The sequence below is a fragment of the Balaenoptera musculus genome, chromosome 10, assembly GCF_009873245.2.
Source record: "Balaenoptera musculus isolate JJ_BM4_2016_0621 chromosome 10, mBalMus1.pri.v3, whole genome shotgun sequence".
Lineage (NCBI taxonomy): Eukaryota > Metazoa > Chordata > Mammalia > Artiodactyla > Balaenopteridae > Balaenoptera > Balaenoptera musculus.
In genome coordinates, this window is record NC_045794.1 from 97,413,302 (window position 1) to 97,436,109 (window position 22,808).

General features: G+C 53.5%; 3 protein-coding genes and 1 long non-coding RNA gene across 7 annotated transcripts in view; 3 read left to right on the forward strand and 1 right to left on the reverse strand.

Moving 5' to 3' along the window:
* MEI1 (meiotic double-stranded break formation protein 1) overlaps positions 1–3,033 on the forward strand; it is a 67,217-nt gene extending 64,184 nt beyond the window's left edge. Inside the window, exons 28-31 of the mRNA XM_036864701.1 lie at positions 593–699; positions 1,647–1,778; positions 1,969–2,081; positions 2,870–3,033. Of these exons, the coding sequence (XP_036720596.1) occupies positions 593–699; positions 1,647–1,778; positions 1,969–2,081; positions 2,870–2,915 (398 nt within the window). The 3' untranslated portion in view covers positions 2,916–3,033. The remainder of the gene's footprint in view (positions 1–592; positions 700–1,646; positions 1,779–1,968; positions 2,082–2,869) is intronic.
* On the reverse strand, positions 2–4,257 carry LOC118901525. 2 transcript variants are annotated; one of them, XR_005021407.1, is made up of 4 exons: positions 3,932–4,239; positions 3,072–3,231; positions 1,501–1,772; positions 2–742 (listed from the first exon to the last, which is right to left on the reverse strand). It is a non-coding gene; the product is annotated as an uncharacterized LOC118901525 (long non-coding RNA). The 2 variants fall into 2 exon arrangements; XR_005021406.1 differs by lacking the exon at positions 2–742 and having other exon boundaries at positions 1,649–1,772; positions 4,153–4,257.
* A 52-nt stretch (positions 4,258–4,309) lies between these two features.
* CCDC134 (coiled-coil domain containing 134) lies at positions 4,310–21,185 on the forward strand. Of its 3 annotated transcripts, XM_036864728.1 has the most exons (8): positions 4,326–4,470; positions 4,866–4,953; positions 6,116–6,234; positions 6,936–7,057; positions 7,643–7,727; positions 9,550–9,731; positions 10,011–10,082; positions 18,673–21,185. In XM_036864728.1, exons 3-8 carry the CDS (start codon positions 6,132–6,134, stop codon positions 18,796–18,798), a joined length of 690 nt encoding a protein of 229 aa, XP_036720623.1. In that variant the 5' UTR covers positions 4,326–4,470; positions 4,866–4,953; positions 6,116–6,131; the 3' UTR covers positions 18,799–21,185. The 3 variants fall into 3 exon arrangements, with proteins under 3 accessions (XP_036720625.1, XP_036720622.1, XP_036720623.1); XM_036864730.1 differs by lacking the exon at positions 4,866–4,953 and having other exon boundaries at positions 4,310–4,427; XM_036864727.1 differs by lacking the exon at positions 4,866–4,953 and having other exon boundaries at positions 4,317–4,470.
* A 1,217-nt stretch (positions 21,186–22,402) lies between these two features.
* SREBF2 (sterol regulatory element binding transcription factor 2) overlaps positions 22,403–22,808 on the forward strand; it is a 60,309-nt gene continuing 59,903 nt past the window's right edge. The window contains exon 1 of the mRNA XM_036864726.1: positions 22,403–22,659. Coding sequence (XP_036720621.1) covers positions 22,572–22,659 — 88 coding nt within the window. The 5' untranslated portion in view covers positions 22,403–22,571. The remainder of the gene's footprint in view (positions 22,660–22,808) is intronic.

Below are 22,808 nucleotides of genomic sequence, written 5' to 3' on the forward strand. Positions count from 1 at the left end.
CCCTCCCCATTCTCTGATGTTCCCCTGGGGGAGATTGGAGGGGGCCAGCACCTGCCACCCTCCCACCCCAGACTCCCATCCTCTGTTCTGTGATTCACACTCATTTTTTTGGCGGAGCCACGTGGCTTGCAGGATCTCAGTTCCCCAACCAGGAATTGAACCCAGGCCATGGCAGTGAAAGCCCAGAATCCTAACCATTAGGCCACCAGGGAGCTCCCTGATTCACACTCATTTTGTCTAATTCTTTTAACAATACTGCAAGGTACTGCCATGCCCATCATACAGATGAGGACACTGAGGTTCAGGGAGGTTAAGCAACTTGCCCCAACCAAGGTCACATAGCTCTTAAGTGGCAGAGCTCTTCCTGTTGCCTGCCTCCCACAATAGTGGGATATGTGGTCTCCCTGTGCCAGGCAGCATGGGTGGATAGAAGCTGAGGAGAAAGAAACCCACTGGGGTCAGCTTGTCCAATGCCCTGCCTTTGCTGAGCAACCCTGTTTTGAGCCAATAGGAGAAAGTTTTCTTTAGCAATGTTCCAAGGCCTTTGGAAAAGCAGCATTAACAACGCACGGTTGACTGGTGTTTCCCATAGCACTCCATGTGGCCTCCCAGCCCTGGAATCGGTTTTTGCTATTTACCCTCCTGGATGCTGGAGAGAATTCCTTCCTCAGAGCTGAGCTCTTGAGGCTCATGACCCTGGTAAGTGCAGAAAGGATGGTCCTGTGGTGTGAAGAATGTCATCCTACAAGAAGGTAGAGGAGCTGGATGAGCCTTCACCCTACAAGAAGCCTGCCTAGAGAATTCCTCTGAATGCCCACATCTCCTCTGCCCAGACTACCCAGACATTCTTTCTCATTCACTCATGAAACATTGACCAGGGCCTGCCCACCACCTGCCAGATCCTGTGCTAGGTACCAAAGACGTCAGTGAGCCAAATGTTCTGCCTTAAAGGTCCCTCAGTCTAGAGAAGGAGGTAGATGAGGAAATTAATAGTTAAAATATGATGTTATTAATGGAAGAGTAGAAGATAATGCTAAGTGCCTAGAACATGGTAAGTGCCCACTGAATAAACAAGGCAGCGAGCTTGTGAATGATAGTGAAGTGGATCAATGAATAAATCAATGGTTGGTGTAGGAACCCAGAGAAAAGAGTAATTGCTTCTGCTAGAGCTGGGAGGGAGAAGTGAGTAAGAATATAGTAAGCACCCAGTTAATGCCTGTATTTCTTTAATAAAATGAAAACATTCAGCAGTGAAGGTAACATTTTAGCTGAGGCTTGAAGGATTAATAGGCAAAGAGAAGGAAAAGTATTGCAGGTACAGTATTGAAGTGAGAACAGCAAGTATATGAGCATGTGGTGGTGTGTCTGGGTAACCACACACAGTCTAGTGTGAGGGGCAGGGTGGGAGTGGGGGACTGAAGGGGTCAGCAGAGCAAACTCTCAGGGTCTTGCAATCCTCATCACCTCACTTTCCTGTGACACAACCCCACCCCTGCCTACCAACACTGAGCTCTTGAAGGCAGAGTTCTGTGGGCTTCAGATCCATGCCCCCAGCCCAGTGCTGAGCCCGGCAGGGCACAGCAAATATCTGTGAATGAAGGAGATGCCGAATCACTACATGTCTGGGGCTTCTCTCCCTGGGCCAGTTTGTGCGGTTCCGGAGCAGCGGCATCCTCTCTCGTGAAGAGGTGGGCCACGTTCTGCAAGGCGCAGCTTTGGCTGACCTCTCTACCCTCTCCAGCACCACACTCCAGGCTCTGCGTGCCTTCTTCCTGCAGGTGGGTGGGAAGGGGATGCTATTTAGTCACTGTGAGGCCAGACCCTCCATACCGTCTTCCCTGTGGAGGCGGGGAGCTCTAGCCATAGCAGCCAATGGGAGGTCAGGAGTGCAGGGGGTGGAGGGTAGAGAGGGCTTCTATGGAGTGGGCACTAAGAAAGCCTGTCTTCCCCACCCTCTTCTCCCCCCAGGTCCAGAGCATGGGCCTCCTGGCTGATCATCGCATGGCCCAGACCCTGCAGGCCTCCTTGGAGGGTCTTTCCCCCAGGGCCTCCACTGCCCAGCCGCCCCTACAAGACATGATGTATCCTTTCTTGCATCTGGGAGCTTTGGCCTGGGCAAGGTCACCCAGGCAATGGGAAGCTATAGCGTCATGCTTCAGGATAGAGAGTTGCACTGTCTACAGCCCCATCTTCTAAGGCAAGCAGGGGTCAGTGAGAATAACAGTGGTAGCAATGACAATGACTTGCTCTGTTTATTAAGTTCCTACCCAGGGCCAGTCATGTTACATGCACTGTATCTAATCCTCACAGTAGCTAGGAGTGTTAACACAGTTGTACCGTAGCTCAGAGAGGTTAAATGACAGGCCCAGAATCACACAGTGATAGCATCAGGATTTGACCCCAGACATGACCATCTCCAAGTCATATCACCAAACTCAGAAGGGAGCTAGTCCTTCCCCAGGAGCTTTGGAGAAAGTTGCCCAAGCCTGGTTGGCACAGACGCTGCCCTAAGCACAACATGGTGGGGGAGGGTGCTGGGTGACTGGCACGTCCCTGAGAAAGCCTGGGGCTGTGGGCAGTGCTCACCGGCCTTCTGAGGGGTCGCTGTGGTGCTCCAGAGACACTGTGGTCTGGAGGTGTGCGTGTGGCCTCCCTGGCTCCCCTCCTAACCCTTTCCGTGGAACCGTTCCCTGATGTATAGCAACTATGTAGCCCAGGTGTTCAGGTCTCAATTTTAGAATCCATCCCACTCTTCTCAGGTGCACCTCTGCTCTTGTCTGACTGTTTTTGCCTTTTTGGGCCCTGGAAGTGTGGTTCTCCCATGGCTGGCCCCACCTCTCTGCTGTTCTCCTCTCATGTTTGCTGCCAGCTGCCTGGGAGGAGTGGCTGTATCCCTGTCCCACATCAGAGACTGACCCTCAGGACCTGAAGGCCCAGAAACAGAACTGAGACCTGGAGAAGACAAAGTCAGGGCGCGGTGGTTTGGGGGAAATGGATGACAACTGCAGCCGTTCATCTGGAGCCATTTACTCCATTGTTGAAATAGAATCCGGAAATAGTGATATACTCACGTGCCTGTGTGGGCTCTCCAAAAACATTTCACTTTGGACTTATCTTGGCTCCCTCCAGCTGGTTCCTCAGGATGGATGGCCTCCTCAGGGAGAGACGGGGAGGGATTTGTTCTGCTAATGCCAGCTGGTTACCTCAGTTGAAAACGTCAGTCAGGCCATCCTTGGGGCAGAAGGGGCAGAGAAAGGCCATGTGTTTGGTGCTGCTGTGGTCCAAGTGCTCTGGGAAGTACTTTACGTGCTGCTTCACCTCAGGTGAAAGTGGAGAGAGGTACAATTTCCAGGCAAGGAAGGTGAGCAGGTCAAAACCTTCTCAGCCTTCCTAGCTGAGGGAAACTGCCCCAGCTCAGCTCTTCCCTGGCTAGAGTAGGTCCCCTGTGTTCCTTTCTCTCCCAGCCCTCCTCAGAGCGTGTATTTGTGCACACACGTATGCAGTTCTTTCAATGTCTGCCCTCCACAACTGCCCGCACGTGTTCTGAGCTCAGCTCACCAGGGCCTTTAACTCCCTTCCCGCCTGTCTGCCAGGGCCCCGTGCCTGTAACTGGCTAGCCCTTGGGTCTGGCTGGACTGACCCTATGCAAAACTGGGCTGCACTCCGTCCTAATGATAGGACAGGGAAGGACCCCACGGACTTGGGTTAGAACTTGGTGGATCCGAGGGGCGAGCAGGGTATGCCCCAACTCTGCACTGCACGTTACTTAAAAACAGAAAAGTGTTAGCCACGACCCACTAAACTGATCTTGACAACTGCAGTTTAAAAAACACTCAGCTGGTACCTCCCTGGTGGTCCAGTGTCTTAAGACTCCCCACTCCCAATGCAGGGCGCCGGGGTTTGATCCCTGGTCAGGGAAGTAGATTCTCACATGCCGCAACTAAAGATCCCGCATGCAGCAAGGAAGATCCCGCATGCAGCAAGGAAGATCCCGCGCGCCGCAGCTAAAACCCGGTGCAGCCAAATAAATATTAAAAAAAAAAAAACACTCAGCTAACGAAACAGTTTCGGGGAGGGCGCTGGGGAGGCCGCCCGGCCGGCAGGGGTTAGGGCCTCATTATTGCTGACGCGTCCTTCACTTTAGACACACACCGCAGGCTGACTATTTCCTCCAACCCGACCTTAACGCGGCAAGTGCGCAAGCCGCCACGCAGGGTGGGCGGGACCGAACTCCCACGGACCTCCGGCAGGGCTAGCGCCGGAGCCTACTGGGCGGGGCCGGAAGTTAGGTCAAAGAGCTGCCGTCGCGGCCCACGATCTTTGGGCGGGGGCGGCGCGGTGGGCGGGGCGGCGCTCGGCAGTTCCTGCGTGGCTGCTCTGGGACACTGAGGTTCCGCGCCTCTGCCGGTCGTCTGCGGACCCTCGAGGCGAGGTGCACGCTGACTCCTGTCCGCCCGCCCGCCCGGCCTGGTACGTGGGGGCGGGGGTGCCGGGCAGGCAGGCTCCCGTTGGGGGGCGGGGGTGGGACCGAGGGCCCAGAACTGGCTGCACAGGGTGGGGGTTGGGATTCGCGGACCCGGACGGCTCTCCTCGTTAGAAAGACTTTCTCTTCCCGGAGCTCTAAAGGCTAGGGGCAGCGACCCTGGTCTCCGAGCCCGGTTTGCCGGCTCAGGATTCACCACCAAGCCACCTCTGCAGAATGGCCTCGGAGTCAGTCGCACGCCCAGCCGGGAAGAGCTCTGGGGACTCATGGGGCAGGGAGCGGGATTGAGAGGCGGATAAGTGGGAGTAACAGTAGAGACAGCAGGATCTGCCCCACGCAGTCCGCTTTTTCGGCTTTCTTTTCCCACTTCTTCCTGCTTCAGTCATTACCGGCTGTCTGATTTCCCCTGACCCCAAGTTCTGCCTTAACCAGTGTTTGGTTCCCTTGAGTCTGGAGCGTGACGGTGGAAGGTAAGGGTTCTGGGTGAGCTTGAACTATTTCTTCCCATTCTCTAGGCTTCAGTTGTCTCATCAGCGTGGGGTGGGGGCGGTTCTCTGGTTGATCTGTGTGGGGTCTCACTGTCAATAACTGAGCATCTCTAGGACATACCTAGGTGCCGTAGTAGAACAGTGGCCAGCTCTGAGATAGCCTGTGCTCATTAAGACTCTTGGTTTAGCCTGAGAATCCATGAGTGACTTTGGGCAGTCACCTCATTTTTCTGTGCTTTGGTCTCCACGTGGGTACAGTTGGGCAGCTATCATCTGAGTAGAGGCTGCTTCTGACTACTGTATTTAATACTGCACTTTGCTGACTCCCTCTCATCTTTCTGTGCTTCTTTTACAACTTTATTGGTTGTCTCTTAACCCTACTAGAGATGAAAGTACCAGTGTGCAGGGAATTTTGTTTGTCACTGCCGTATTCCCGGCTCTAGAACAGTGCTTAGAACATGACAGGTACTCAGTAGGCAATTGGAGAATGTTGCCTAGATAGGAACAGGTGTTGCTTGTGGTGCCTGTGGTTCCTAAGAGAATAACAGCCGTCTTATCTCAAGACTGTCTTGCCTCCCTTCCCACCCTGCACCCCTTCTTCCTTTCTGATGACAGAAGTCAGGAAAGGTGGGAAACCCCAGAAGTTTCACATCTCTGACTGCCTGGGCCTCCTGAGAGGCCAGGATGGGGGAATTGAGAGGCAATGATATTGACCAGGCCCTCCTTCCTCAGGCACAGTGCCTCACCCAGCCTTCTGTCTCTGCAACAGGGAGATGACTTCCTTATCCGCATTTTGCAGTGAGGAAGATGAAGCTCAGAGAGGCTGAGCAATTTGCCCAAGGTGCCGAAGTCAGGCAGAGCCAGAGCTCCAGTGCAGGGTTCCAGGCATTGATCCCTGTTCTCTAAGCATCCCTGCCTTGCTGACTTTATCTTTCTCCCTCCCTCCTATCATCCCATGTCTTTATTTTGTGTCTGTTGGTCACTGGCCCTGGGCTGGGAACTGGGGCTCCAGGGCTTCCCAAAGCTGGGTTCTTGGTATTTGGAGGCTGTGTCATGTCAGGGGAAGTTGCTGTTCAACTCACTTTCTGTTTCATATAACACCAAGCTCTGGGTCTCACCTTCTTTCTCTGGGTTACTCCCCTAGCTCCAGAGTCTTGGATATGGACCTTCTTCAGTTCCTGGCCTTCCTCCCTGTCCTGCTACTGTCTGGGACAGGAGTCACAGACACCCTGAGGACCTCCCTGGACCCGAGCCTGGAGATCTGTATCCTTTGAGGTTGGAGGTGTTTTTGAGGGGTCTATAAATGAGGTTTCTCTATACCCACAACCCCTTGGGAGATTCCAGGGATGGAGCAGACCCCCCTAATAGGAACAGGAGAGAAGAAGTAAGGTGCTCTAACCAGACCTTGATCAAGTCAGTTCTGTTCTGAACCTCAGTTTCCCCATATGTTAAATTGAGAAGGCAAGGCATATATCTCAGAGCCATGAGGACTCTGAGGATTGTACATGTGCCTCGTTCTTTTTGGGTGAGACCCTGGCCGGAGACCAAGCCCTGGCATACTGGGCTGCGTACCCAAGGGCTGGGTCTTGAAAGAATAGAAACTCATAGAGAAGGGTGGGGGGCACCCCAGGCAGAGTGTACAGTGTGAGCAGAGGAGCAGAGGTTCTGGGAGCAGTGCGTGGCTGTGGGAGATTGGGGAAAGACCATGGGGAGGGGAGGGCAGGAGCCAGGTCCTGAGGGTTGTATTCAGGTTGTCGAGTGTGGAATCCTCTGAAGTGGATGAGTGATATGTTGCAGGATTCATATGCTTCTCAGAGAGTTTATTCGTTCCCTGGGGAGTCCCAGGCATGCACATCTATGCCCCTGGCAGAGCCTTGCTGGCCAGGGTGGACCCTCTCGATCGGGACCACTGGATTATCCAGGCAGGAGAACTGGTGCCAGTTCCTTAACTTAATGCTGCTCAGACAAGAAGATGTTTGAGGTGAAGCGGCGGGAGCAGCTGTTGGCGCTGAAAAACCTAGCACAGCTGAACGATGTCCACCAGCAGTACAAGATCCTTGATGTCATGCTCAAGGGGCTCTTTAAGGTGCATGCAGGCAGCGGGCAGCTCATGGCAGGCCTGGTCTTTGATATGGGCACCGATGGATGCGTAGGAGTTCCCCAAGGGGATGGTGTTCAATGAGGCGGAAGCGCATGCACAGAAACATTTTTTTTTTTGTAATTAATTTATTTTTATTATTTATTTATTTATTTTTGGGTATGTTGGGTCTTCGTTGCTATGCGCGGGCTTTCTCTAGTTGCAGCGAGTGCGGGCTACTCTTCATTGCGGTGCGCGGGCTTCTCATTGCGGTGGCTTCTCTTGTTGCGGAGCACGGGCTCTAGGCGCGCGGGCTTCAGTAGTTGTGGCACGAGGGCTCAGTAGCTGTGTGTCGCGGGCTCTAGAGCGCAGGCTCAGTAGTTATGGCGCACGGGCTTAGTTGCTCCGTGGCATGTGGGATCTTCCCGGACCAGAGCTCGAACCCATGTCCCCTGCATTGGCAGGCGGATTCTTAACCACTGCGCCACCAGGGAAGCCCCTCAGAAGATTTGAAGTAGCGTTGAAGTAAATGGGGCTGGGGCCGGTCTGGGAAGACCTTTTCAAAGCCACTCAGCCCAGGTGGGGTTCCCTCAGGTGCTGGAGGACTCCCGGACAGTGCTCATTGCTGCAGATGTGCTCCCAGATGGGCCCTTCCCCCAGGACGAGAAACTGAAGGATGGTATGGTCTTCCCAATCTCGCCCTCTCCTCTTCCCCCCTCCATCCTTGATCTTCTCTAGCTGCTCCTTCCCTCTTGTTCTTGTCACTCTTTTTTCTCTCTCTGGAAGTACCCTCTTGTGGCACCTTCCAAGGAGTCTCTTTGGGTGGTTGGGCACTTAGTATATGATTCTCTGAGTGTTTCTCGGCTCGTTTCAGAGCCAGTTTCTGTGTCCCTGACACAGATATATTCTGTCGTGTGGTTAGGTGTTTGAGACAGGGGAATTAGGGAGGAGCCTTTGCCCACTTCCACTCCAGAAATCCTTGCCTTCACCACCCTGACCCTCCTGGTAGAGATGGCAAGGGTTGTTCCCATTTATAGGAGAAAAAACTGAGGCCTGTTGAAGCGACTGGCCCATGGGAGCAGTTACCATCACTCTTTAGTACTGTTCTAAAAGCCTCAACCCCCTTAAATCCTTTTTGAGACAAGGTGAGACCAACATAGATAAATAAAAGAATATTTTGAATCTCTTCATCTCCTCTTCCAAGAATTTCTCTCCAGTGGTAATTTCTCCCCATTAACTGGTTACATTCTAACAGTAGAGTTTGTTAGGTCACACTGTCTGAGACAGGAAGAAGGAGCTTTTACATATTGAATGTTGGGCACATTACAAATATCATCTCTGATCTCCACTATAACTGAGGAAGGCACTATTACCTCCAGTTTCCACATGAAAGAGGACAGGTGGTTTGCCTGGCTCTTACCTGTAAACCAAGCGAACTCCTGAGTTCTTTGCGGTTCAAGAGTGTTCTGAAGCCCAGGGGTCCCTGCCCCACTTGTCTCAGACCCAACCTGGCATATCTTTGTAGGAGTCCGCTTATCTCTGTGTGGCCTGGCCAGTGCTGGTGAGGGCTGCCTGGGCCGTATTTATAGGGGTCACTCAAACAGGGGCTACCACCAGGGCTGGGTGTATAGTTACTATTCTTCATGCTAGCCTGGGTCAGGGGACCTGCTACCATAATGGACACTAAACTCAGTCTAAACTGATTTGTTGACTAGAGGAAAGATATTGGTGGGAAAACTGACCAAATTCAAATTAGGTCTATGGATTGATTAATAGTATTGTATCAATGTTAATTTCCTGGTTTAGATAGTTGTGCAATGGTTATATAAGATGATAACATTAGAGGAAGCCCAGTGAAGGAATTTTGTGGTGTATTATGTAAGTCTAAAATTATTTCAAAATAAGAACTTAAGCATTTAAAATAAAATAAAATTGGGCATATACTAAAAAGAAAACAAACCCTGATGTGTTCCTTGGCCATCCTAACAGAACTGACCCCTCACAGACACTGTAGTTGTGTTAACACCAGGGCCCAATGCTGGATATTAGGATACCAAGTTGGGGCGGTTAGGCCCAGCGAAGCCTCATGGGATGCATATGCCTCCTTTTGCAAAATGACACCCACCTCTCTGGTCCCCATGGCAAACGAGTCTTCTGAGCTGTGAGATACAGGGGAAAGAGCATGTCCTTTGGAGTCAGACAGCCCTGGGTTTGCAGCCCAGGTTTGCTACTCACGAGCCGTCAGCTTCAGTTTCCCATGTGAGAAATGGGAATAGCAGACACATCTCCCTCTAAAGGTGGTTTTGATGATTCAGTGACCTGGTAGACATAAAGCCCGTTAGCATGCACTGTACATGTGGTCAGCAGCCTGTGGGCCTCAGGCACCATTCCCCTTCTCTGATTAGTGGGCTTGCCTCTGTTCTCTGGAGGGTGCGTAGGGCTGGCCAGGAGGGCTGTAGAAGGGCATCTCCCCTGGCCACTCATCAGGGTCCTTTCACCAGCTTTCTCCCAAGTGGTGGAGAACACGGCCTTCTTCGGTGATGTGGTGCTGCGCTTCCCAAGAATCGTGCACCACTGCTTTGACCACAACTCCAACTGGAACCTCCTCATCCGCTGGGGCATCAGCTTCTGCAACCAGTCGGGCGTCTTTGACCAGGGCCCCCACTCGCCCATCCTCAGCCTGGTAAGGACTGGGGCGGAGGAGGTCCGGGAGCCCTCTGTCTGGTGGTACGCTGTGAGCCACACATCTGCCTTTAGTGAGGCCTGAATGTCAGCCATTGGTTGTGTTGTCTGTGATAAGCCTTGGACCACCTTGAGGTGCCCTTTCATGGGGTTCTATGCTGACCTGGGTCCCTAGGGGTCACCACCTGGCCCACATCTGTTCAGGCCTCGGAGGGAGTGGCCCTCGGGTGAGCAGGAGGCAGGAGAAGGCAGAGGATGACTAGCTTTTCCTCATCCACAGATGGCCCAGGAGCTGGGAATCAGCGAGAAAGACTCTGACTTCCAGAACCCATTTAAAGTAGACCACACAGAGGTGAGCTGCTGGGACCTGTGGCCATGTCTGCTTGGCCTCTGCTGAGCCCTGGGAGGCCAGGGCCTGCAGGGGCTGGGGCACCTAGAGTGGAGTGTGAAGGCTTTGGACTTGGAGCCAGAAGTGCCTGGGTCTGGGCCTGAGTATCACTCGCTCACTGGTACCTTCGGGCAAGCTGCTGGCCCTGTCTTAGCCTCAGCTCCCTGTCTGTCCGTGCGGTGTGGACCTCAGCTGTGAGGGCCAGTCAGAGGCTATGAACACATCCATCCCAGTGCATGGTAGGCCCTGTTCCCATCAGGCGAATGTCAGGGAAGCCATGGGAGGTCAGGCCATGCTTCTCTGCCCTTGAGCCTCTGAGCACCCAGCCAGGCTTCTGTCCCACATTCCTGCACATGTTCTCCTCCTAGGGGTTGAGGTGGGCTCTGAGAGCTGGAGGCTGCAGGGGAAGCACGACAGATACTGACACACGGTAGAGGGGAGGAAGAGATCAGAGGTGGCAGGGCAGGGCCAGAGCAGCAGGGAGGAAGGGCCGAAGCACTGTACTCCTCAAATCACAAGCTCCCCTCAGGTGTAGGGAGGGACCTCTGAAGGTTTAGGATTTTGCTGCTGTTTCATGGATGCTGACAGGTTAGAGACATCAGAGTTTATTGCAGCAAAAGCAGTTGCTGTTGGCCTGGTCATGTGGGTTTCCCTTATTCCCCAAGTCCCAGGAGGGTGACACAGAGGGGCCCAGGCAAATGCCACGCATGCAGTGGGTTTACATCAAGTCTAGGAGCACCAAGCTTGGGAAATTCACCACCTTTATAATGAACAGAAGCAAACCAAGTCTTTGTTTGCAGGCAGGTATCACCTCATCCTTCATGGTTGCTTTCTGCAAACACAACCTGAGAAATGGCCCAGGTACAGAGTGGTCCGGTGTACCAGCAAGAATGTGCAGGGCGATGGAGATTGCCTCCCCACAGTCCATCCATCAGCCCTGCGTGTCTTGGCTTAACTCACATTTCTACGTGAATGTCCTATTCCGTGATTGATCTGATCAGTGGAGACTAGGACCACATTTGTTCAGCTTGCCTCAGACTGCTGTCAGTAGGACTCAGCAGCGGGATGCGGCCACGCGCAGTGTTGGTCTCAGCCATGTGCTCCAGGGTCCTGGGCTTAGCCAGCTCTGGTAAGTCCTGGGGGGGGCGGGGGCAGTAGGTCTTACATTAGAAACTCAGCGTGTGGTCTAAGACCAATCTATCATCTGTTACCACCCATACAAGGGTTTAGACTGAGCTGCTCATCTTTGATGTCATTGCCAGTGATTACAGGGGCCAATAGATAGACCCGAAGCAACGCTCATCCCCAGTGGAGAGGCATTCTGTGGCCCACTGTCTCCTACATGTGACCACTTGATTTGGGTCACCATTGCATTGTTTGGCTGAGCCCTGGAGGCAGTGTTGCTGCTGAGTTGCAGCCTCAGTTGCCCTACATGGCACAACCGGGCTCGCTCAGGGGTCAGGAGAAGCAGGTGGATGTGTGTGTCAGGTTGAAGCAAGGTTGTACTGGTCTGTGTGTCTGCACGGGGTTACTTTGGGAGCTGCCTTTGATGGTATCAGGCACAGCAGAATAGTTCAGGACTGACTGCGTCAATGGGAATATTCCTGTCACGTGGTTGAGAATGACACACTGGACAGCTGGTCTGACTCTCAACTGCAGCTGCCGCTTGGCTGGGGTGGACCCTAGGATTGTTTTGCCAGGCGGCAGTGCTGGATCTAAAGGACAAAGAGGGTTAATTGTTCCACACACCTCCTGGGATCTAAGGCACTCCCTCCCCAGATTATTGGTACAAAATCAACATGTCACATCCCGGGACCTATAATTTCACTTTTCTCCAATTATTCCCTACTTTCACCTAGACTTTTTGTTCAGAAGGGTCAGATGTGAGTGGGACAAGGGCATTTTTGCAAGATTTCCACAGACACATATCTCCCATCTTGGCCCACATGGGCCACTACAGGGGGACTTGGCAAGGAGCGTGCTCAACCAAGTGGTCATTATTCTTTCTTTTTTTTTTTTTTTGGCTGTGCCACGCAGCATGCAGGATCTTAGTTCCCCAACCAGGGATCGAACCCGTGCCCCCTGCAGTGGAAGCGTGGAGTCTTAACCACTGGACCGCCAGGGGAAGTCCCCCAAGTGGTCATTATTCTAATGATCTTGGGCCATACTGTTCCAACCAGGGACTCTAAGTAGCTGAACCAGAAATACAGAGTCCTCTGCTTTGTGTCAGTCCATGGTGGTGAGTGTGTTGCCACATTTAGTACAATGATGCATGCAGGTGGCAGTGCCAGTCAACTGGGCTGTGTAGGCTTGATCAGCCTTTTGATTCTGGTTGGTCTCATCAGAGAATTGGCTATGAGCATCTAAGCGAGTGACCCAGACTGTCCCGTTGCCAACCACAGTTTGTTTCCACAGGTCATGGCCCCCAAGAGGGATGGCCACCTTTGATCTGCCAGTTTGTAGCCTGCTCATCTGGCAGACCAGATGGCTCGGACACTGACAACAGTCAGTAAGAATACAACATGCCTGGTCATTAGGAATATTGTCTAGGCAAGAGTGACGGCTTTTAGTTCAGGTTGTTGTCTTACTAGCCTTTATGGCAGTCGGTCTTCCAGTGTCACCCCTGGGGCTAGATGGCTCCTGCTGCCCATGGTCACCTGTGCCGAGGGTTCCCAAAGCCGCCCCAAGGTTGGTGATTCGCTAGGAGGACTCACAGGACTCAGTGAGTACTTGTACTCGAGGCCATGATTTATTACAGTGAAAGGATCCACAGTAAAATCAGCAAAGGGAGAATGCTCCTTGGGTGAAGTCTAAGGGAAACCAGACACAAGCTTCCAAGAGTCTCTCCCAGTGAAGTCACACAGGACACAATTTATTCCCCCAGCAACAGGTTATAAAAATATGTGTGAAAAGTTGTCTATCAGGAGAGCCTGTTAAAGACTCAGCGCCCAGAGTTTCTACTGGGAACTGGTCACGTAGGCACCCTCTGCCGAGCACATACCAAAATTCCAGACTCCAGAAGGAAAGTGGGTGTTTAGCATAAACCACATTTTTGCACAGTTTAGGTGCAGTGAGCCACTCTTATCAGTTCGGGTGATGGGAATCCCTCCCAGAAACCAAGTTCCCAGACACCAGCCAAGGACCAGCCTTGGAAGCAGGCCTTCTAAAAGATAGCAGTGAGGCCAGCCATGTTAACTCTCCTGCACAGCACCATTAGCTCTTAATTTAGGCGAACAATCAGAGGACAGGCCTGAGTTTTCAGAGGAACCTCTGACTCGAGGGCCCTGTTGAACTAGTGGCTTTGCTTCAGGTGACAGAGTGGGGGATATGGTTTTCCACACTAGCGTAGCTGCCTCCCCTTCATGTAAAACCAAGATGACACATCCTTCAAGGTTGCTTGCTGCAGTCACAACCCTGATAAATGGCCTGGGTAAGAACAGTCAGGGCTGGGTTCTTGGTGTACGCGGCAAGAACATGCAGGGATGCTCAAGGCCATGGCAGATTGCCTTTCCCAATGAGGGGGCTCCCATGGAGATGCTTTTTTTGCTGTGTCACTGGCTCTCCTTGCCCTGCAGATCGTGAATGCCTCTCATACATGAGGAGGGTGAGAGCATGGGGCACAGAGAGAATGGGCTCCAGGATAGATGTAATTTAGCTTCATCATAATGTGCTCTGCTTGGGCATACCGCAGAAGCAACATACTTTCCTTTTATTGGCTGGGGACGGTCCCAAGGTTTTACTCACTTTTTGGTATCCCGTGTGGACCTGTCCACCAGCAACAGCCCAGGTTTGCTCCGCTCACCTTGGGCACTCTCTCCATACCAGTGGGTGTTCTGGGAGTCCCCTCCTACTACATACCCATCACTAGAGCCAACTTGTATCAGGCTTCGTGCTGGCCACTGTCCCAGTCCAGAGGGAGCTGGCCCTCTCCCTGCTCTGAAGATGCTCACCGTCTGTTGGGGAAGGTAGCAGAGAAACACAGTCCCAATCTAGCATGATCTCTGTACCAGTGCAAGAGGGAAGGACCCATGCGAGGGAGCCTATGGAAGTAGGGGGCGGAGGCGCTGGGATAAGTAAGAAGTGCCAGGTTGACCAGCTCAGGGAAGACCTTCCCAGGCAGAGGGAACAGCTTGCACAAAGGCTCAGAGGCATAGCACATGCATTTGTTCAACGTTTAGTGAGCATCTACTGAATCCCAGCCACTAGAGAAGCATTCTAGCTCTGCCCTCCTGGGAATGGCATTCTAGTTGGAGGAGATAGACAGTCAATAAAAAATATATGATAGGTGGTGATAAGGGCTACGGAGAAAAAAAGCAGAGGAACGTGGTTAAGGAATTCCAGGGATAACGTGGGAATACAGTTGCTATTTCACATGACTTGGACACAGAAGATTCTTACTGCAAAGACGTGAAACAGCAAGGGAGCCAGCTGTGTCTCTGGGGGAAGAACATTCCAGGCTGAAGGAGCAGCAAGTGCAAAGGCCCTGAATTGGAAGCATATTTGGAAGGGTGGGGAGTGTGAGAGGGGGTGAGGTCAGAGTTGTAGGCCAGAGCACAGGACCCTTGCATGTCTTCTCAAGGGCTTTGGCTCCAAGACACATAGGAGCAGGGTGAGGGTCTCTGACTTAACCTTTTAAAGGATCAGCCTGGCTGCTGTGTGGAGAATAGTGAGGGGGACCAGGGAGGAGATGGATACTGGTAAGGAGGGTGCTGCGCTTGTCTATTTGGGAGTTAACGGTGGCTTGACCCAGGGTGACAACGGTGGCGCTGGCGAGGAATGGTGAGATTTTGGTTCTGTTTTGAAGGCAGAGCCAATAAAATTCACTAAGGAAGCAGATCTGGAGTGAAAGAGCTGCATTAAGGATGACTCGACGATTTTTTACCTGAGTGTGTGGAAGAATGGGGCTGCCATTTCTAAAATGGGCAAACTGGTGGGACAAGGTCGAGGGCTGGATCGGGGATCGAGACCTCGTTTCTGGACCTGATGGGCATCTGAATGAAGATGTCAAGGAGGCGACTGGGTGTATGACTGGATTTCAGGGGAGAGCTTAAAGCTAGAGCTACAAATGTGAGAGTAGCAGAAGGGCAGGGCAGATAGAGCAGTGGTCTGAGGCCTGAGGCCTGAGATGTGCCTGCACTTAGAGATGGGAGAATGAGGAGGAGCTAGCAAAGCACCCCAAGACGGATCAGTCAGTGCTAATGTAGCAAACCCAAGAGGGAATCATTTCCCAGAGGCCATGTGAGGAAAGTGACAGGAAGGAGGAAGTGATCTTCCTGTCAGATGCCGCTGGAGGGTCAAGGAAGATGCGGCTGAGAATCAGCCACTGGATTTAGCAGCCTGGAGACGTGCCATCAGAGATCTCAGTAAAAGCTGTTTTGGTTGAGTGGTGGGGACAAAAGACTGAGTTTGGAGAAAATGAGAGGAAAGGAAGTGGACGCATCCTATCAAGTACAGGTGACGCTTTTGAAGAGTTTTTCTTTTTTTTTAATGTTTCAGGTGTACAGCATAGTGATTCACTTTTTTTTAAAATTTATTTTATTTATTTTTATTTTTGGCTGTGTTGGGTCTTTGTTGCTGCATGCGGGCTTTCTGTAGTTGCGGCGAGCAGGGGCTACGCTTGGTTGCGGTGCGCAGGCTTCTCATGACGGTAGCTTCTCTTGTTGCAGAGCATGGGCTCTAGGCATGCGGGCTTCAGTAGTTGTGGCACATGGGCTTAGTAGTTGTGGCTCGCGGGCTCTAGAGCGCAGGCTCAGTAGTTGGGGCGCACGGGCCTAGTTGTTCCACGGCATGTGGGATCTTCCCGGACCAGGGTTCGAACCTGCGTCCCCTGCATTGTCAGGTGGATTCTTAACCACTGTGCCACCAGGGAAGCCTGTGATTCAGTATTTTTACAGACTATACTCCATTAAAAGTTATTACAAGATGATGGCTATAATTCCCGATGTACAGTATATCCTTGTAGCTTATCATAAAGGTTTTGTTTTCAAGGGGAGCAGATCAACGGGAGACTAGCTGGAGGGGGGTGTGGTTTCCAGGGGAAATTTTAGTGGGATGGGAGAGACTACAGCACGTTTGCATGTTGATGGGACACCCCCCCCCCACCTATTAGGGAGGAAGAACCGATGGTGCAGGGGTAGGAGAGTTGCTGGAGCCTCATCCCTGAGGAAGGGAGCGGGGAGAGGAGAGCTGGTGCCCGGGGGGAGGCATGGCCTAGCCTGGAAGAGCAGTGTGGGCACAGCAGCAAGTGGGTTGGTGGGTATGGTGGTGGGAGCTTGCGGAAGTTGTCTTCTGAGTGTTTCCATCCTCTTTGGAACAGGAAGCAAGGTCATGGGCTGCGAGTGAGGAGGGGAGGAGTGATGGAGGTTCGAGGACAAGGTGTGTCTAGGAGAGCAGGAGAGTGAGTAGAGCAGGGAGACATTCTGGATTGTCAGCACGAAGGGTCCACTCGAGGTGAGCATCAGAATTTAAAGTAGGCATTAGCCAGGCCTAGCGGGGAGGAGATCCAGGAAAGGGATAGGCATTGTTTCTCTTCTGCCCCACCTAGCTGGTGGGGCCAGGATCTCTTGACTTGTCCTTCCCCAAGCCAGAGCCAAGAGTGTGGAGTCCTCTGTGGCTTGAGGAGTCTCCCAGCTCCTCCTTCCTCCCAAGAGGATCAGAATTAACTTGTAGGGATAGGAGGCAGAGTGTGATAGGGAAAGCACTGGTCAGGGAAGTGGGAGGCCTGGGGGCTAGCCCCAGTTGGGACTAGCTGTGTGACTTGAGCAGATCACTTACCCTCTCTGGGCTGCACTTCTCTGACTTCACCCCATCTTCCAGACTTGTGGTTCAGTCTAACATGGTAGGTGGATTACTCCACAAGGTGGAGCCCCTAATTTGTTTTTAACGTCTACCTTGATCAAACATTTATCAGATTTATCGTATGAACAAATAAAATGGGTGTATTTCACAACAAAGTTACCTGAGTCTTGGGTACTATTGTATCTCATATTCTAACGTGATTCATTCATTCATTTAAAAAATACATGCTAAGTACCATCTATAAGCCCGGCAGGCCCTGCACTGGGGGCCTGTGGCTCAGTGAGCAGCATTCGACACGATCCGCCTGTCCTCGTGGAGAGTGTGGTCCAGTGGGGGCAACAGGCACGAAGCAGGTGGTCACAGAGGCAGGTGGTGGCAGGGTAGAAGCACTGAGAAGGAAGCAGAGGAGGCAGCCCCAGCCGGGAGCCAGGGCAGGTCCCCAAGGACGGTGACAGCTGAGCTGGAGCTAATGTGGCAGAGGGAGTGGGGGCTGGGAAGAGCCACAGCACGTGCAGAGGCCTGGAAGTGGGAGCCAAGGAACCCAGGGACCAGAAGTGAGGGAGGAGGAGAGGGGGGCAGGGTGGACCTGCAGATGCAGCTGTGTGGAACCTTGTCCTGAGAGTAATGGAGAGTCGTGGAAGGGTTTAAGCAGGAGTCAGACTTACATTTTGAAAACAGCTAACTGCAGTGAGGAGAATGGCTTAAGAGGAACCAAATTGGGTGTGGAGAGGCCCTGGGAGATGCCCAGATTTATCAGGAGGGTGGTGGGGGAGGTGATGGGGGTAGCAGTAGGATAGGTGAGACAGAGAGAAGTAGACGGGTTTGAGACTTAGGGGGTAAAATGGGCCAGGCCTTGGCAATGGACTGTGAGGGGTAGGGGTGGGGGTGGGGGGAATACTTGGTCTCTGCCTTACTTGCCTCGACCGGGTTGTGGGGCACTGCTGTTCATGAGGACAGAGACTCTGGAAGGGGACTGGGTTTTGGGGAGATGGAGCCATGCTGGGCTTGGGGCACGTTTGTGCACATTAGTGGAGGTGTCAGACAGGCATTTAGATAGGGAGATGCACATTTGAGTGGTAGCTGACTATAGAGGTGGAACGGAAGCCCTGGGTTCAGATGAGCCGGTCTGGAGAGTGGGGGAAGATGAGCAGAGGGCCTGGGGATGACCCCGCCTGAAGGCCTCCTCCTCCTCCTACCCAGCTCGCCCTGTGTTTCCATCTCCTCCCTGGGTACCACCGTGCATCCACTGTGGAAGCCACGAGCCTGGGCACCACTGTCATCTTCTTTCCACCTCTTTCAGGGTCTGCCAGTTTAACCTGGCCCACCTGCTTCCCGTACACTCCCTTGCCTAGATGTTGCAACTCGTTCGCAAGCGGCAGGACCCCTGTTGTCTTACTCTTGCTGGCTGCCATCTCCTCCTCAGGGTTCTGGGGGTCTGCGGTGGTCTTCTGCACTCAGCCCCTTCACCCTGAGTGGAGTCTTTCTGTTGTTCCTCAGATGCACCATGCAGGTTCAGCACCCGTCCCTCTGCCTGGAATGTCCTCTTCCCTCGTCCTGTTTGCTTGGCAAGCTCCTGCTTATCTTCCAAGACCCGCTCAGCAGTTTCCCCAAGCCCATTTAACTATCTCCATGTCTGCAGGCTTCCCGAGGGCAGGGCCTGTGTCTAAGTGACCTTCCTGTCCCCACAGCGGCCTAGCTCAGAGGCAACTCTTTGCTGCCAGCAGACTTAATCAGACCACTCTGCTCTTCCCCTCAGTTCATCACCAGCACTGACCCTTTCCAGAAGGCCCTGAGAGGAGAGGAGAAACGCCGGAAGAAAGAGGAGAAGCGGAAAGAGATCCGAAAAGGCCCTCGGATCTCAAGATCCCAGTCCGAGTTATAGCCCTGGAGCAGCCCAGGGCTCAAGGGGCCAGGAGGAGGCCAGTCGGGAGGAAGAGGAGAATGCAGCGGTATGACTGGTGGTGAGAGCTGGCCCCTGTGAGAGGGGAGGCCGAGTTTGCTCAGCCCCCTGGAGCCGGCTCTGAGCCCCAGCTGCAGGGACTGGGCCGCAGAGGGCTGCATTTCTTCCCAGGGACCTCCCTGGAGGGGTGCCAAGGGAGCCTTCAGAGGGCGCTCTGCTGCAGACCTAACCCTGTAGAGACGCTGTGGGGAGCAGGAGGGATCCTGGGCTGGACTCTCCCGCTGGGTTAGGACCGCTGGCCAGCTGGCTGCTGCCCTTCCTGGGGAGGCAGCAGAACTGGGCTCTGAGCCGTGTATGGAGGTGTCATGCCTGCTGCTGGCCCCACTGTGTCACTGTGTTGCCTGGCACAGTTATCCCCTGCAGAGACAATAAAAGCCAGCAAATGCTCTGGGCTAACAGGTTGGTTTGGGCCCCAGGGAGCTGTGAGCCTCTCCATGGGGCAGGTGAGAGGGGCCTGGGTCGGGAGATAGGGGGCCCTCAGATGTAGAGACCACCTTAGAGGATATTCCTCCTCCTCAGAGGAGCCTCAAGCCCTGGCAGGGCAGCAAAGCAGGGGCTTGGCTTTGACCTCCAGTTCCCTTCTCAGCACTGTCATGGACAAGGGATCCGTGTTGAGAAGGGACCAGAAGTATCCTGGGAGGGTGTTTAGCCCAAGACAGCCTTGGAGCAGCATGATCTCTGTCCTCAGATATCCAGGGACAGTCATCGAGCAGGCTCGGGGAAGAATCAACTTGTCCTCCCTGGCAGCTCAGGGAGACCGTAGCCTGCGGGTGGGGGCCCTTGGGGGACAGGCTGCAGCTCTGCAGGAGGCTGTGCTTTGTAATGGTAGGGCTGCTCCGAGCTGGATTGATCAGACAGCAAGCTCCCTGTGTCAGGAGGTGTGTAAGAAAAGCCCAGGGCCATGGAGCAGGGAAGCTGCAGAGGGAGTTAGGCCCTGAGTGGGCAGCCGCCCTTGTCATATCCCTTCCAGGCAGAGAAGGGAGGGGCTCTGGGGGGAATTCTAGCTCTGTCTCTTTGACTTTGCCAAGCCAGGGGAGAGACACACAACTATCCCCAACCCTCTACCACTAACAGTGCCCAAGGGAGACCCAGAGTCTTAGCCCATCAGACTTGCTGAGTGACCCTGGCCCACCCCTTCCCTGTGCTGTGGCTTCATTGGTGTAATGAATTTGATAATGTCTGAACCCTCTGCCCAGCCCTAAACTGCTTCTCTGAGGTTTGGGCCTGGCTTCTCAGTGACAAGAGCCCTTCTCTGATGGTTCTTCGGTCGTCCCGTGGATTTGCTGAGCACCCACTGTGTGCACAGCCAAAGAGAGGAGCCCAGTCTTAACTTGTGTTCACCTCTGTCCCATTTAGCATCTTTATCCTCCTGGGTTCTTCCTTCTACACCTTCACTTCTCACCATCTTGGTTGATCCCTTCCTCTCCACCCTCCAGTGGGCCCAAGTTTTCCCATCTGACACCTTCAAAGGTACAAACAGAACCACTCTGCTCTCCTCCCTGGGCAGCTCCAGCTGGGAGCTATGGGAACAGCTGCAGGGTGGGAGGCACTGTGCCCATTTACCTGACCTCCTGGTACTCAGGTAGCCCTCTGCAGAGGGTTACTGAGGCTCTGGGACGGGAAGGCATTGGACCAAATGAAAGTGAGTCATATGATATGCCAGCAGACAGTCACCCCCCACTGTGGGGAGCCCTGTGAGAGCCACTGAATGGTGGAGTTGCAGGTGGCACTGTCCAGCTCAGTGCCTCGTCCAGAGCAAGGCAGCAGGGTTTGGTTTTCTGTTTCAGGGTGAGACTAGTATAATCTATACCAGCACTCCTGCATGTAAACAAAAGAACTTTCTTGTCTTTTTTCCCCCCAAATAAGGTACTTTATTTATTATGTTATACATGTTAATTATAAAAAGTAATTTAAGTAATACTGAAATACCAAGAAGAAAGTAAAATTCACCCTAAATCCCACCATTCCCATAACCATCACTGACACTCAGCTCTCAGGCCTTCCATCCTTTCTGTCCTTCATGTGACACACAGATCACATGTAACTTTTCAGTTACAGTAGCTACCTTGTATGGGCACTGTGTGTCAGGACTTATTCCAAGTGCTGGCTTGCATCAGCTCCTTCTGCCTCGGCGCCTTTGTCCATGTTGTGTGTTCCCCTAGCTATGCCAGATGCAGTTCTCTCCTCATAATTTTAGGTTTTGTCTTAAATATCAATGTCTGTTTTCTTCACCAGACTGGAAGCTCTCAGAGGGCAGGAACTGTCTCTTTGCCTGCCACAGAAATGTTCAATAAATATTGTCAAATGAGTGTGCAGATGATCTCACTTAATCTTCACCACTACAAGGGTGCACTGTTCCCCCCGTTTTAGAGATGAAAAAACTGAGAAAAAAAAAGAACAGTTATTTAACCAGCCCAAAGTCACACGGTTTGTAAGTGAATCCACATGACTGCTTCCACGCAGTCTTTGAACTCTTAAGTCTTGACCACAAAGCAACTGCTACCTCTCACAGACTAGCAGGAAACATAGTGTTCCCTTTTAACAATATATCGTGGAAGTCTTGTGTCAACAGGTATATTCATGAGGTCCTTATTGGACTTCCCAATTTTTCCCTGTTACAGCGGACTCTGATGAGCTCCTTTGAGGGCGCACTTCTCTGAGCACTCATACGTTTATTCCTTAGTATAAATTCCTAGAAACCTGCACAGTTGTTTACATCGTGACCAGCTGCAATACTGGAAGTGCGGTGGCTGAAAGAGTGGGAATCCGTGGGTGGGTTGCGCCTCAGAATCCCTGCGGAACTTTGTCAAGATGTCGTGCTCGGAACCCACCTCAGAATACTTGTGGTGGTTCCGGGCACTGGCATTATTTTAAAGGACTGCAGGAGATTGAGGTACCCGGGGTGAGACAGCTGGAGTAAGCGCGTGGTCGCGGCAGGTGCAAGGGCGCAGAGTTTGTAAAATACGCTCCGTACTTGGGCAGTTCGGGAGCCTCGGTAGCCGCCTTTGTAAGGGGCTTGGGAGGAACGTTAAGTGAACGATCTCCATACTCCTCCTGGCCCCGGTACTGGGGTCCAGTTTTGATTCTACCCGCCTCCCAAGCGAGCTGGGGGGCGGGGGGGGCGGGGGCTAGGGTGGGGGAGACACAGCTGGGACGATGACGTAATGTGCTCAAGACTTACTCTGGGGGCGCCCAGCGGGCGGGGGGTGGGAGGTGTTAACCCTTCATTCCCCAGCGGGTGGATGGAGTAGCTTGTGGAGCCGAACCAACAGAAAAGGGAGGGGTTCCTTTAAACTACGGGAAGGAGGTTGGGCTGAGGACCTGGAGGCTTCTCTCCGCATTCGCTAAGAGGCCGCCAGGGGAGGGGCCTCGATATGCAAATCTGAGCTGCTGATCGTTGACGCGCCATCACCCCACGCGCCGCTTCGCGCGCCGATTGGCCAGGACAAGCCTGGTCCTATTGACAACAAACAAGGGAGCGCGCGCGGCCTGGGGGCGGGGCCACAGAGGGCGCGGGTTGGGGCGGGGCAATCCCGCCCCGCCCCGCCCGCGCGGCGCAAACATGGCGGCGGCTGGCACCGGCCGGTGAGGCGGTACCCGGCGGGGGCTGTTGGGTGTCATGGGCGGTGACGGCGGCACCGCCCCCGCGTCTCCCTGAGCGGGACGGCAGGGGTTCCTCTGCACCGAGCCGGGCGATGGACGGGAGCGGAGAGCTGGGCGGTCTGGAGACCATGGAGACGCTCACGGAGCTGGGTGACGAGCTGACCCTGGGGGACATCGACGGTGAGTGGTGGGTGGGTGGGTGGGAGTGCGGGGGCGCGCGGGGAGGAAGGGGTTACGGCGGCGCGCGCGGGTGCGCGTGCGCCCACCCCCCGGCAGCCCCGTCTCGCGCGGGAAGACCCGGCAGGCGCGGTCGGCCCGGCTGTCCCCAA

What these genes read in the sequence shown, in the direction of transcription:
- CCDC134 (XM_036864730.1), top strand. Translation starts at nt 6,132, where the DNA reads ATGGACCTTCTTCAGTTCCTGGCCTTCCTCCCTGTCCTGCTACTGTCT. An exon ending in GGACGAGAAACTGAAGGATG is followed by an intron (nt 7,728 to 9,549) that starts GTATGGTCTTCC and finishes TCCTTTCACCAG; the next exon opens with CTTTCTCCCAAGTGGTGGAG. An exon ending in TTAAAGTAGACCACACAGAG is followed by an intron (nt 10,083 to 18,672) that starts GTGAGCTGCTGG and finishes TCTTCCCCTCAG; the next exon opens with TTCATCACCAGCACTGACCC.